General features: G+C 38.3%; 1 protein-coding gene across 2 annotated transcripts in view; it reads right to left on the reverse strand.

The window, feature by feature from the left end:
• LOC125252472 (gamma-aminobutyric acid receptor subunit beta-2) overlaps positions 1-9032 on the reverse strand; it is a 105602-nt gene extending 96570 nt beyond the window's left edge. For both annotated transcript variants that reach the window (XM_048165806.1, XM_048165805.1), the window contains exons 1-4: positions 8897-9032; positions 8420-8641; positions 8185-8276; positions 7624-7691 (exon numbers count right to left, since the gene is read on the reverse strand). In XM_048165806.1, the coding sequence (XP_048021763.1) occupies positions 7624-7691; positions 8185-8276; positions 8420-8641; positions 8897-9024 (510 nt within the window). In that variant the 5' untranslated portion in view covers positions 9025-9032. The remainder of the gene's footprint in view (positions 1-7623; positions 7692-8184; positions 8277-8419; positions 8642-8896) is intronic.
• Between the last annotated feature and the right edge of the window lie 3604 nt (positions 9033-12636).

Below are 12636 nucleotides of genomic sequence, written 5' to 3' on the forward strand. Positions count from 1 at the left end.
TCCACACCCGTTAGGCTAACATTGTTTCTGCTGCTGCCGCCGGTGTCTCTGTGCACGGACAATTCTGTCAGTGACGTCACGTGAGGTATCGGTCTTTGGTATCGTGGGTATTTTTACAAGTACGAGTACAAGTACATGAGCTTGGTATCGGGCCCGATACCGATACTAGTATTTTATCATTTAAAGAAATAGTGTCTCTTTAACCCTCTGGGGTCTGAGGATTTTTGGGGCCCTGGAGAAGTTTTGACATGCCCTGACATTTGTGCTTTTTTCAGTTGTTCATAAACATATTAATGGAAAAAGTGTCATTACACTGTATTCAGCACAAACTAGGCTACAATAATATGTGAGGAACATGTATGTACATGTTTGCGTTTTTAAAGGAATAACGTTTATGTGTGGTTATTGAAAAAACAAAAAAACTTAAGTCACTGAAATAAAGCCAAAAATTATATTAAATCTGTGTTCACAAGACTTCTGGGTATTGGAGGTTGTAGACTAGAGTTTTTGCTTCAAAATTATGTAAAAATTATCCTGCCTACTTGTTCATATAAAACAATATATTGATTTAGTTTTTGTAAGACACTTTTTGTCAAGAAACACAGTATGCATGGAGGCGTGAATCATCATGAATAATGAAGGTATTTCACACCTGAGAAGCCAAAAGAACCTCTAATGACCTGCATATTAATGAACTCTTTCAGTCAGGTAGGCTGTGAAAAAACCCTCTGTCATCATGTCTCAAGCTCATCATGGTGCAAACATACAGAAAAAAACAGCAATACTGTGAAACATTACAATTTAAAATTATGGTATTCTATTATATACTTTAAAATATAATGTATTTCTATGATGCAAAGTGTCTGAACAATCATATCACCTCTATGGCATTTCATATAGCCTTTTAGCTTAAAAGCATGCACATTTGGAGAAATATTGATGGATTCTCATGTTTATGTCAATTTTCTATACAGAGGAGTAATATGTATTTAATATTTATTGCACATCACTATGAACGCTGGATACTGTGTTTTCAATTCATACTTGCAGCCGGAGGGTGCTCTGTGCACCTTTAGTCCACAAATTAATCTAAAGAAGAACAGCACATTCCAGGAACTAATGGCATGTCTTCCAGAGGTCTCTAACCATGGCTTTAACATACAGATAAACACTTTTGAAGACAATAAATACACGATTGAGACGATGTATACATGTATTGCCTCAGAATTTGCGTCTGAATAGCGCTGGCTCCGTGGGCGTGGCCGCATTAGCGGATAATGAGCTGAATCACGGACTTCTGACGTGTCTCTTTTCATACAGATTACATAAACAGAGAATATTTGTTTTCGATTTGACTTACACAATTTAAAACCTGACACAACGTTTCTTTAGACATAAGTCTCATTTTTGTGTCATTAGTATTCACTAAGTTACAGTTCATTTTCTGAGAACTATCAGATTGGAGTTCGTTCAGAGGGAGAGGAGAGATCACGCATCATGTTAGTTTTCTTTATTTTGCAAAAAGCACAAAATTTAGTTTTTACTCTGAGTCTACACAAATAAAAGAAGATATTCCACAGATTAAAATGGTGTATAACTCTTAATTGTATGTGCAACATTGACGGAGTATTTTGAGTCTCTTTCACACTGGTAAGAAAAAAACCAAGGTGGTATCGCCGGTGTGACCGCCGACCCGAGGGAGTTAAAGACCACTGTTATACTCTAAAAATGTAAACTCATTGAGCACAATACAATCAAGCTTAAATTACCTACTTTACATGAATTCATCCTACATGTTGCTGTCTTTTCCTATTTGAACCTGGTGCTTATGAAGACAGATCTTTTTTTTTTTTTCATCCAGCTAAAAGACCATCACAAGGATAATGCCATAACAGATTCACAAGCTCAAAGTATATGCAATGCTATAGTAATCTACTACATGAACTTATTGGATCTTGAGAGTAGAGTGTAATTAGATACCAAACTGTATAACTGGTATAAAAGTATTCAAGTTTCTCAGGTTCTTCTCTGGAATTGAATTTCCTCACTCACTACTGTTCTCGAAATGTTGTTCTTCAGCAGTCCACCCCAGCCTATTTCTCTTTCTCTAACGCCTACTCACCGACACAAACACCAGCAAGCCCTTCACAAAATCCAACCACCACTCTTATTGTTTAAATTAAAAATACATTAGTATATAGAAAGAAGCCTTTATATGACCATATTAAGCTACTGTATAATACAGGGAAGCAAAAACCACAAAACACATAGTTCACAATATCCACAGTGTCTACTTGGCTCTAGATAGCTTTTGTGCTGTTTAAAGCCTATTATTTCAGAAAACAATACTCCATTTAGGTGATTTGAACAGAAGTGTTTATCTTTTAAACTGATGCTGAACTTACATCAACCTATGGTACAAAGATGTCTACTCATCAATAAATGTCTAGAGTACAATTCCAAAACGTGTCTGAGAGGCCAAGACTGGTACCTGAAACCTACAAGCAATGCCAGCAAACCTCTTTGGGTATATTATATAAAGTGTTCACTCAAATAATATAACACACAATTTCATCACGTATTACATTTCTAAGTAGATGCTATATGACACCTGAAATGGATCATAGATTTTCTTAAGTACAGGCATTCAATCTAACATCAAGTGTATCAAATGCCATAAGTGGCATATGTGGAATAATCATAATGTATGCACTCTGCCATCAGTAGTGTACGTAACTTTGTCTGTATGGTACTTGTCATGTTTTATGTGTTCTCTGCTCTGTTTATGTAATTGTATGTGCCTATCTGTTTTAGCTGTATCTGCACATGGACTACAGATGAGCCAACTGAGACTTTTCAGTAATGTCCACAGACAAAAATGTTGAAGTGTCAAAAAAAAAAAAAAAAAAAAAAAAAAAAACACCTGTTCATGTTCCATGTTGGAAAATGTCAAACATGGAAACTGTTATCTTACAATCCGTATTAAACACAGATCAGTTTAAAAGAGGATCTGTCATTCATAAATAGCAACTAAATATTCATGACATCAATAATGGCAAAAGCACTAGTGAAATATGAGTTATTTTAATGCTGTCTAATGTACTGATACATTTTTAGCTAGACTGAGAATATAAAAATGCTGAAAAGAAAAGAATTTCAGTATAGCATTAAAGGCAAAAACACAAGGCAGCATAAAGGGTGTCAAAAGATGAACTTTGAAAATGGTACACCTCTGGGTTTGTTGGTAGTCATTAGTGTTCTGCCTTTTTACCACAATAATTAGCGATGTTGTAACTTGAGTGGGTTGGGTTGGGTAGCACCAACCAGCTGCAGCTGTCAAACATATTAAAACTTGCTTAAGTAGATTTTAATCTCCTGTAGGAAACACTCATGCTTGCAAGGCAGAAAACACAGTATTAAATAAATGTGCTTTAGAAAAAAAAAAACATTACTGGTGAGCATCTTGAGACAAAACAATGGCACTGACATATTTTAAGATATGTCAGTACAAGTTGCTTTCAGTTAAAACAGCTCAAACATGCATTTTAGTCTGAGACTATATGCTTAAGCCTTGCCTATGAAACTGAGGGTTAAGTCTGAATACTTCTGTGCAATAAGTGGTTCTGACAAAATTAAAGAAGTTTAATAATCAGGGTTAGAAGTTTACAACAAACTTTATGAAGAAAATTTCAAGAATAAATGCAATGCTTCTTTCCAATAGCAAGCCCATTAAAAGCTGCTGGATTCCAACGTCTTCACAATGGACATTCTGTTTTTAGAAAACAAATGTGTATATATTCGAAATCTCTAGCAACAACTAAAAGCCAAAATTCAAGTTATTTAGTGCTTGACCTTGAGCCATCAAAGAGAGGGAATTAAGAGAACTGAGAAGTTGAAACTGCTTCTATAAGTGCTTGAAAAGAGCATTTATTTTCATTACAACACAGAACAATGCAGCTCTATCCTTAAAGTATGTCTAGTTAACAGCTATCTTAATCTAATTTTAAAAATAAATAAATAAATAATAAAAAAAAATAAAACATATGGAGTGCCCTCCAGTTTGCATGTTAGAGAGGCAAATATGCTCCTTATCTCATGTGTATAGAAACAGCACAGTCCAGCTGAGTCAACAGCACACAAAACCAGTGCATGCTTCAGTTGGAACAGATACGCCACTCATCCTAAATCATCATCCATTTCATGCTCACAAATGATCATGTTTTTCAATCAGAGAAGGCAGAGGTCACCACAATGGCGTGGTGATGGGATATGTGGCATATTATACCATCAATCAAGCACATTATCATCAGCATTTCTATACAAATATCTGAACATTTGAAAATCTGAGGATTTATGTGTTCCTTTTTTAAAAGAAAAAAAAAAAAAACAGACTAAAAAAAGATTGGGATGGATTCCAACATCCTCCAACGCTCATGCTAAGCTTTCAGCCTCTTGGTTTCCTGAATATTTTGCTGTGCTTATGAAGCTTTAAACCTGTTCTGGGAACCTTTATAGACTGATGGGGTCCATTTGCTCTCTTTTAACTTTTATCAGGAGTAAATTCTGTTTTTTAATCACATAGTTGTAAACAAGGGGCATTAGTGAAATAACTATACACTGAATCTGGATAGAAGAATCTGGTGAGAAGCTCATACTGATTCTGATTTTGGTATGTTAGAAAATAAAGCCACTGTTTGAGACATTGTTGAGAGTCTTGAGACTTCTTTTGAAACAGGGGACTATCTCATTGCTATCTAGGTGAAATAATTAAGATCTCATTTGTGATTTTCCTATGGGTCAAGGTCATTGTAAGAACAAAGACCGCAGTGAAGACAGACAGGAAAAGTAAACATGTTTGCTCTGCAAACATCAATCTGCAACTAAGATCAAAAAGCATCAGGCTTCACTTGAGCCTAGAAGCTGCAAGACCGTTCATTAGCACTCAGTCTCAGTTTCACCCATTGTTTGCATTCATCTGTCCTTTGGTGAATCACTCACACCCAAGGCACTGTGAGGAGCACAACCTTCCCTACAACCACACCCCTAACTGCCTCCAAGAAAATGGCAGGTTGTTAATGTCATGAAGCTTTTGCAAGTCTATGTCGGCGAGTCATATTGCCTGCGGTCATGTCTGACCTTTGCTCTCCTCTCTGGGCAGACCTACTATACCATCTAACACCTACTGTGGGAGAAGCAGTGGACCTTTGATAATGGAGACATGTGACCATGTACGTGGACAGAATTGAATGAGTCAGAAGCAATACTAGGGCTATAAGTTGAAAGCATAGAGCCATTTTGCTTCGGCACAGCTCCAGCGGGGTAATTCCGAGCAAGCCTCATCTAAGTTCATATATAATTTAATAATGCAATGGAGCTCAGTCCTGAGAGCTCTATGGGAAAAGGGTAACTTTATTTCAGGAAATGTTTGCTCTGCTAACAAAATAACACAGGCAGAAGGGGTACATTTCAAAACTCGACTTCAAACTTCAGAGAGTCGAGAGTTATATTCAATGATTCGCAAGGGAAAAACTGGAGAGGAGAAGATTAGGGTGCTACTTCAAACGGAAGTAAAAATTCACCTAAACATGCTGATCTACGAGTGTCTCTTTGGCTGAAGTAGTTGGACATGACATTGCATTCATGTAACTCTACAGTATAGCGCCTATAGCCATGTCTGAATTCGCTCATGTACACTCGTCACATGCACCATGACCATACAGTATAGAGAAAACTAGTGAGAAGTTTTGTGACGATGTATATGCTTGAACGTGTAAATAGTACAGTAATGCTTCTGACACATCAGTTGTCTCATGCGCTTCATGAAGAATGTAAAGATCAGTTGCAAGAATGAAGAAGGAGTTGCATTACTAATATTGTCCTGTAACACAGATACAGAGAACAAGGATGGTTATTCTATTCGGGAATGACTTTGAGCCCCTGATATAATAAACATTAGTGTCTTATGATCTAATGTCTTATGTCTTAAAAAAAACACATTTTAATCTAGTGAACGTCGATGCCAATACAAAATGCACAGACATATAGGGCCTGCTATGAAAATGTTTCAGTTTCCATTTATTCAACTGCATAATTTCTGTCATTTCTACTATGTTTCATGGGTTTTATAAGTTGAATCAGTATTTAAATTCAAAGTAGTCGAGTGCAATTATTTCATCACTGCAGGTTGTAAAACCAGTTTGATCAAGGCGCCAATTAAACTTTCAATTTTAGTGGGTTGGAATTGTTTACAGTGTATAGGAGAGGCAGAGATTACATAAAAGCAGGCTTCACAGATAGATATAAATAGTCAGAGAACATTAAAAATTCTCTAAAAGAAAGGCAAAATATTGTAATCTCTCATTCTCGGCGGATGTGTGGAATTGAAGCTTTTTTATTCAGCGAGGAAAGCCTGGCCAACTCCTCTTCTCTCATTATGAAGATAGGCTGACACATTGCTTCAAGTGCCAATACCAAATATTCCCCATTGCCACAGGGAGCTGCATGACATGAAGGTTCATGGTGATTTGGACACTCGCTCTAGCTATTTATCCAGTGCAAAAGAATGTTTAATCCAGATGAATGCATGCAAGATCCCAGCCAGGAAAACGTGAAAGGGTTTAGAGCAGTGATCTGTGCTTTTTCGCTTTCTTGGCCTAGTAATGACATCATTTATGCTTGTGGACACACACACACACACACACACACACACACACAAATGCACTCACTCAGACAAACTCAGACATAAAATGTAATCAATGATTTTTTCCTAAAGACATCTTGACAGTACTAATGTATGTGTGCACTGTTGCTTAAAACATTAATAATTATTGTGTGATGGAATTGCAAAGACTATAAGCTGGCACATGAGCGCACATTTACTTCTCAAACCTTCTATTCTCTGTTTGCAGGGTGAAGAAAAAAAAAAATCAATATGTGTAACTCATAGTGAATATCGCCAGGCTATTTTGAGAACAATAGAAACAAATCCTCAAAATCCTGCTAAGAGTACAAATAACTCAAAATACAATGCAGCCAGGTCCTGCTCTATTGAAAATACACTACCAGTTCTGAGTTATTATGAATTTCACCTCACTCGACCAGACCTCAAACACAAAACTTCATGTCGTGCTTCAGAGCCATCACTAGGGGATGCTCTTGTATCTAAGGGGGGAAAATCCTACCAGATAACCTTAAGGGTAGAAAGAGTATAAAAAACCAAGATGGATAAATTATTGCTGGCATCCACTTGTTTTGATATTTTTTAAATCCCAGCAAAAACATTCAGTTCATATGCAAAAGGAAACATGTTGCCATAGAAACCACATTAGCTCTTCCTCAATATTATTCATGTCCATGTATAAAAGCTAATACATGCTCTGAGAAGTTTTGTTATGCACAATCTCTGATGAAAACATTTACTGCAAAATGATCATGCAAGCACCACTTGTCACTCGTGGATGTAGTGACAAACTGTTCATTGAAATAATTTGATGAAAGCTAATGGATTTATAAACTATACATTTTCAAATGAAACATAACTCACCTGGAACAGAGAGCTGGAGAAAAGGGGGTTAAATGAGCTCATATCATTTGTCTCAAGCAGAACAGCATGAAAACACTTACCATATTCACTTCTGATACCATGTCTATGCTGGCTATGTCTATATTCATCCCCACTCCCACCGGAGGACCTATGAACCAAACCAAATCACACCAATGACTATACAGCTAATTGATTTTGTTTTGCACACTGAGATTAATGGACATATCACTCAACATCAGCCTGATAACATCCAGGATGTGGTGAAAAGTTAACCAAAGATTTCAATATGATCGTTCAGGATGATAAGTTCATAGTTTATCTCTATCATCATGATCATCACTGTTTACTGACATTGCTGTTACTTATTAACTGGTACAAATCAGAAGAACCGCATGCAGCTACCACTGGATAAGACGTGCATTTGTCCAAATGTGTGTTAGAAATTCGTCAACTTTGCTAATCAAACGTCGCGTTGAGCAGTTTAAGCGATTACATTAAAACAAGTGAAGCCAAGTGTCCAGATCATCTCCAAACCTGAAACAATCGGGATGTATTGGCGCGGCTTGTGATTTTACTATATGAAAGTTTGTAGGTGATGTTAAAAGGCTGACACAATAAACCTAATTAAAAACGTGCGTTACCTCCAAAATCTGGCCTCAAGCGAATGTCATATCCTTTCAATAGTCTATCAACAGTTTCTTTTACGATAGACATATTGCTTGGATCATTGACACTGCAAAGAGGGAAAATACACCGTTAGATTCAGATGTATCCTTAGAGATCATTTTAGTTGTGTGTGTGTGTGTGTGTGTGCGTCTGTGTGTGTGGAGTACAGACAGCCATATGAAGTGAGGAGAGCTTTTGGATCAGACTTACCTTTGCGCGCACACCACGGCCACTATCACGGGGAACGTCCAGACGCGCATAAAGCCCTTTTGTCTTATTCTAAAGATCGCCATACTTTTATGATTTCTGGTTTCCGTGAAGACAGAAAAAATCCAACTTAGAGTGCGCTGTGCAGTAATTCCACTGTGGTGCGCATGCGTACTCCAGCGCAGCATCCAGGAGCGGTATGGCGCTGATGGTGCTAGAAGAGCACTTCTCGACCAGAGACAGAGAAATATTTAAGGAAAAACTACGATAACACAAATGGGAACTGTAAATTGGACTGTATAAAAACTGCATTGTTTGTGCATCAAGCAAAAAAGCAGCCCTGCCTTGTCAAGAGGCTTTTAAAAGCTACTTCATGAGCTGTTGAAGAGTTCTTTCTCATCTGTCTTAAAATTTGACGTAAGGCACAAAAGTAATTAGTCTTACGCACAAGGTGGAGTTGGAAGCTTGTTTTACCCGTACTTTAAATGACAGTTGACTTCAGTTGGTCCATCATTTGGGGAGGTAGAGGTGATAAATTGAATGTTTAAAAGGATCGATAGGAATCTAAACCACCCCAACACGACAAGGGGAATCCAGTGCAAACCCATCCAGAGTGCATGAAGGGGAAGGAGTTCAAAGGAAAAATAGGCTGTGGGGGGGGGGACTTATGTGCCATAGTCATTATTACTGCAGGTCAGTGTTTTCAACTGGTGGGTTGTGTCTGCTCAGATAAAATTCTCAGAAAAACAAAAAACAAACAAAACAAAAAAACAACAACAAATGTTGCCAATAAGACTAACAGAGAATAGCAAATTATACTGCTATTCTAAATAGAAGGAGGGGTATATATATAGTCAAACTAAAATTTATTCAGACACCTTGAACATTTCATTCATTAATACCGTTTATTCACTATAGTTTTAAAAAATGGTAATAAAATATGACAAGATCTCAGAGATAAACTGTGTCAGAAAAAAATTATCTTAATTATGTCAGATAACACTTAAGCAAAACATGGTCAGATCAAAGTGTGAATAATTTTTGGTTCCTAATTTTTTAGCATTTTTACTGGTAGTCCACTCATTTAACTGTTCCCTTAATTTTTTTCTGACTATTATTTCATATGTCAGGCTTGGTTAAATGTTGAAACTTTAGCATGTACTCTACATTTTACATTTTTTTACTCTGAACAATCACAATGTTTGTCTCTCATTACTCTCACCAACTGCAAATCTCATCTTGTTGGCAGAGGCTATTTACACTAACTCCGCCCACCATTGTCTGATTGAGCCAGACAAAATTACAAAAGAAATCCTGCTGATAACAAGATCAGTGGTGTGGAAAGTAAGACAAGTGGTGTTAGCTTTTGATGCTGCTAACCTGAGTTTAAATCTGCCTTTTATCAAAATACTTCTTCTCAATTTTCCTATTGCATATAATTTTTTTAATAAAAAAAAAAAAAAAAAAAAAAAAAAAAAAAGTGGAAATAAAGTGCATAATGGGTATTTAAGAGTGGGAATAAACTGTTGTTGGTGTAGAGAAGGTGATGTCAAGTATAAGTCATGTCCCAATAAAGCAGCATCCAACACAGCATATGTTTTAATTGATATAATCATATACACTGAATACGTTGTTATTATTTCATACTGTTTTATAATACAAGACACTGAGGTGCAAAAACTATCTGCCACTATTTGCACTATATAATATAAATAGCATAAATAGCATCTAACTTCTATACACTTAGTGTAAATAGAATCTATCACTTTTTTTTACTTTATTTACTATACTTTTTTTTTTACTATACCTTTTTATTTATTTTATTTTATTTATTTTTTTTTGCAAGTTCCTCCACTTTGCATTGGGATCCCTCAGGGAACGATACACTGTGACATTACATTGATGTTATGGGAAAGCTCCTGTGTGAGCCGGTGTCTGAAGCATGCATGGAAACATGCTAATTCTATTGGCCGGCAGTGTAGTCAGGTGGCGTAGAATAAGCATGTCACCGAGACCATAAATAGATGCCTGAAATGCACAGCACCAGATTCTTATTGTCTGAAAGAGGACATTTCAGGCATTGAATGAAGTATGACAAAGAAACAAAGTACTGTGTTCCCTTCTCAGAGAACCGGGTTACATGTGTAACCTGAGATGTTCCCTTTCGAGGGAACTCAACGCTGTGTCATGACATTGACACTATGGTATCATTAATACCCATGTTGCTATACTGAAAAAATCCCTGACCAGCAATGTTGTCAAGTATACATAAACACAGACCCTGTGGCCTTAGGAACGGATTAACTCAAAGATCTCAAAGCCTGGGGTCAATCTAATTCAGCTATAAATCCTCATGAATGTGTGTGGCAAGGGCCTGCCTGCAGCAACACAAACATTTGAACTCTTTCCCCGCCATTGACGGAACTTTCTAGCAATCTGTGTTTTCACTGTTATATGGTAGGGGGTGCTATTATGCTTCTTTTAAAATAGTACAGAATTTTTAGATCCAAAAACAAGCAAAGAGGAAGCAGAAACAAGCAATAGTTATGTCTAGATGGTTATGTTTATTGTCCATGTGTGAGGATTATGTCAGTGTGTGTTAATGTTTTGTACAACCCCATTTAAATAAAAGTTGAGGCATATTGTAAAATGCAATAAAATCAAGAATCTGTGATTAATTCTCTTTAACCTTTATTTAACTGACAAAAGTACAAAGAATTTTTTTTTTTACAATGTTTTCGCTGACCAGCCCAATTGCATTTTCTTAACATACAAATTACAATAACAAATCACAGATTCTTGATTTTATTGTATTTCATAAAATGTCTCAACTTTTCTGGAAATGGGGTTGCATAAGTATTGATGTACGTAATAATGATAGTAATAATAATAAAAAAACCCCCGGCGCAGCCCGTCTACCCCCCTCCCAAACCTGTCAAGCATCAGGCCAAACAGCAATCCTGAGACGGGCAATAGAGGTGTAGAGATAGAGACAGAGACGTCAGCTTGCCGGGAGATGGTAGCAGGGCCACTCTTTCCCCTGGAGGAGGGACGAGGGAGAATCTTTTGTTCCCAATTTTTTTGTGTAATGTGCAGCCAGAGGTACCCAAATTTTCAATAAAAGAGCTGTTTCCTCTACCTCTGGGTCCCAAGAGGCCGTGGATGACAGCAGGCGAAGTAACAACTCGCCCTCTTCCCTTGCCTCAGCATTGGCTTTACAGCCGAGTCCTGAGATGGGCATGGCAACAGGGCACGCACCAAGTGACAATAAAAGCAACATGCCGCTGCCAAACTTTCCCCCGTGGTCTTTCTACGGGCAGGTGCTCCCCTGGATTGAATTTCCAGGCATGTTGTTTTCTCAACAGATGCCTCTGCCATAGGCTGGGGTGCCATGTGCAACAGGCATGCTGCGTCAGGCTCCTGGACAGGACCCTGACTCCAATGGCATGTCAATTGCCTCAAGTTGTTTGCAGTATGGCTTGCTCTGCACCGCTTCAAGGCTCTGCTGAAAGACAAGCACATTCTTGTCTGCAGGGACAACACTGAGATTGTAGCGCACATCAACCGTCAAGGTGGTCTACGCTCCCGTCGCATGTCGCAACTCGCTCGCCATCTCCTCCTATGGAGCAGTAGAAGTATCTGAGGTTGCTTTGTGCCATTCACATCCTGGGCAAGCTCAATCATGCAGCTGACAAGCTCTCGTGACAGCAGTCTTGATCCGGGGAATGGAGACTCCATCCCCAGACGGTTCAGCTGATTTGGGAATGCTTGGCCAATTCTTCTGAGGAAGGACCAACTCTAACGTGATATTGAGACCCCGGCATGGATATGTGCCCAAAGTTCTGACCACTCCTTTTAGAGATTAGGTGGTGAACTTGCAAGTGCTGCCCTCGGAGAAGGCAGACCCAGCCCTGGTGCTGCTCTGTCCAGTATGTGCTCTCCGCACATATGTAGACAGAACTCAATGCTTCAGGACCTCAGACCAGCTCTTTGTCTGTTACGGGGGCCAGCAGAAGGGAAAGGCTGTCTCCAAGCAGAGGTTATCCCACTGGATAGAGGATGCTATAGCCTTGGCTTACCAGGCTCAAAACCTGCCATACCCCCTAGGGGTGAAAGCTCACTCAACCAGTAGTGTTGCTTCCTCCTGGGCGCTGGTGCATGGTGCCTCGCTAAGACATTTGTAGAGCTGCGGGCAAGATTTGCAAGATTCTGTAATCTCC

This window comes from Megalobrama amblycephala, linkage group LG18 (assembly GCF_018812025.1).
Source record: "Megalobrama amblycephala isolate DHTTF-2021 linkage group LG18, ASM1881202v1, whole genome shotgun sequence".
Lineage (NCBI taxonomy): Eukaryota > Metazoa > Chordata > Actinopteri > Cypriniformes > Xenocyprididae > Megalobrama > Megalobrama amblycephala.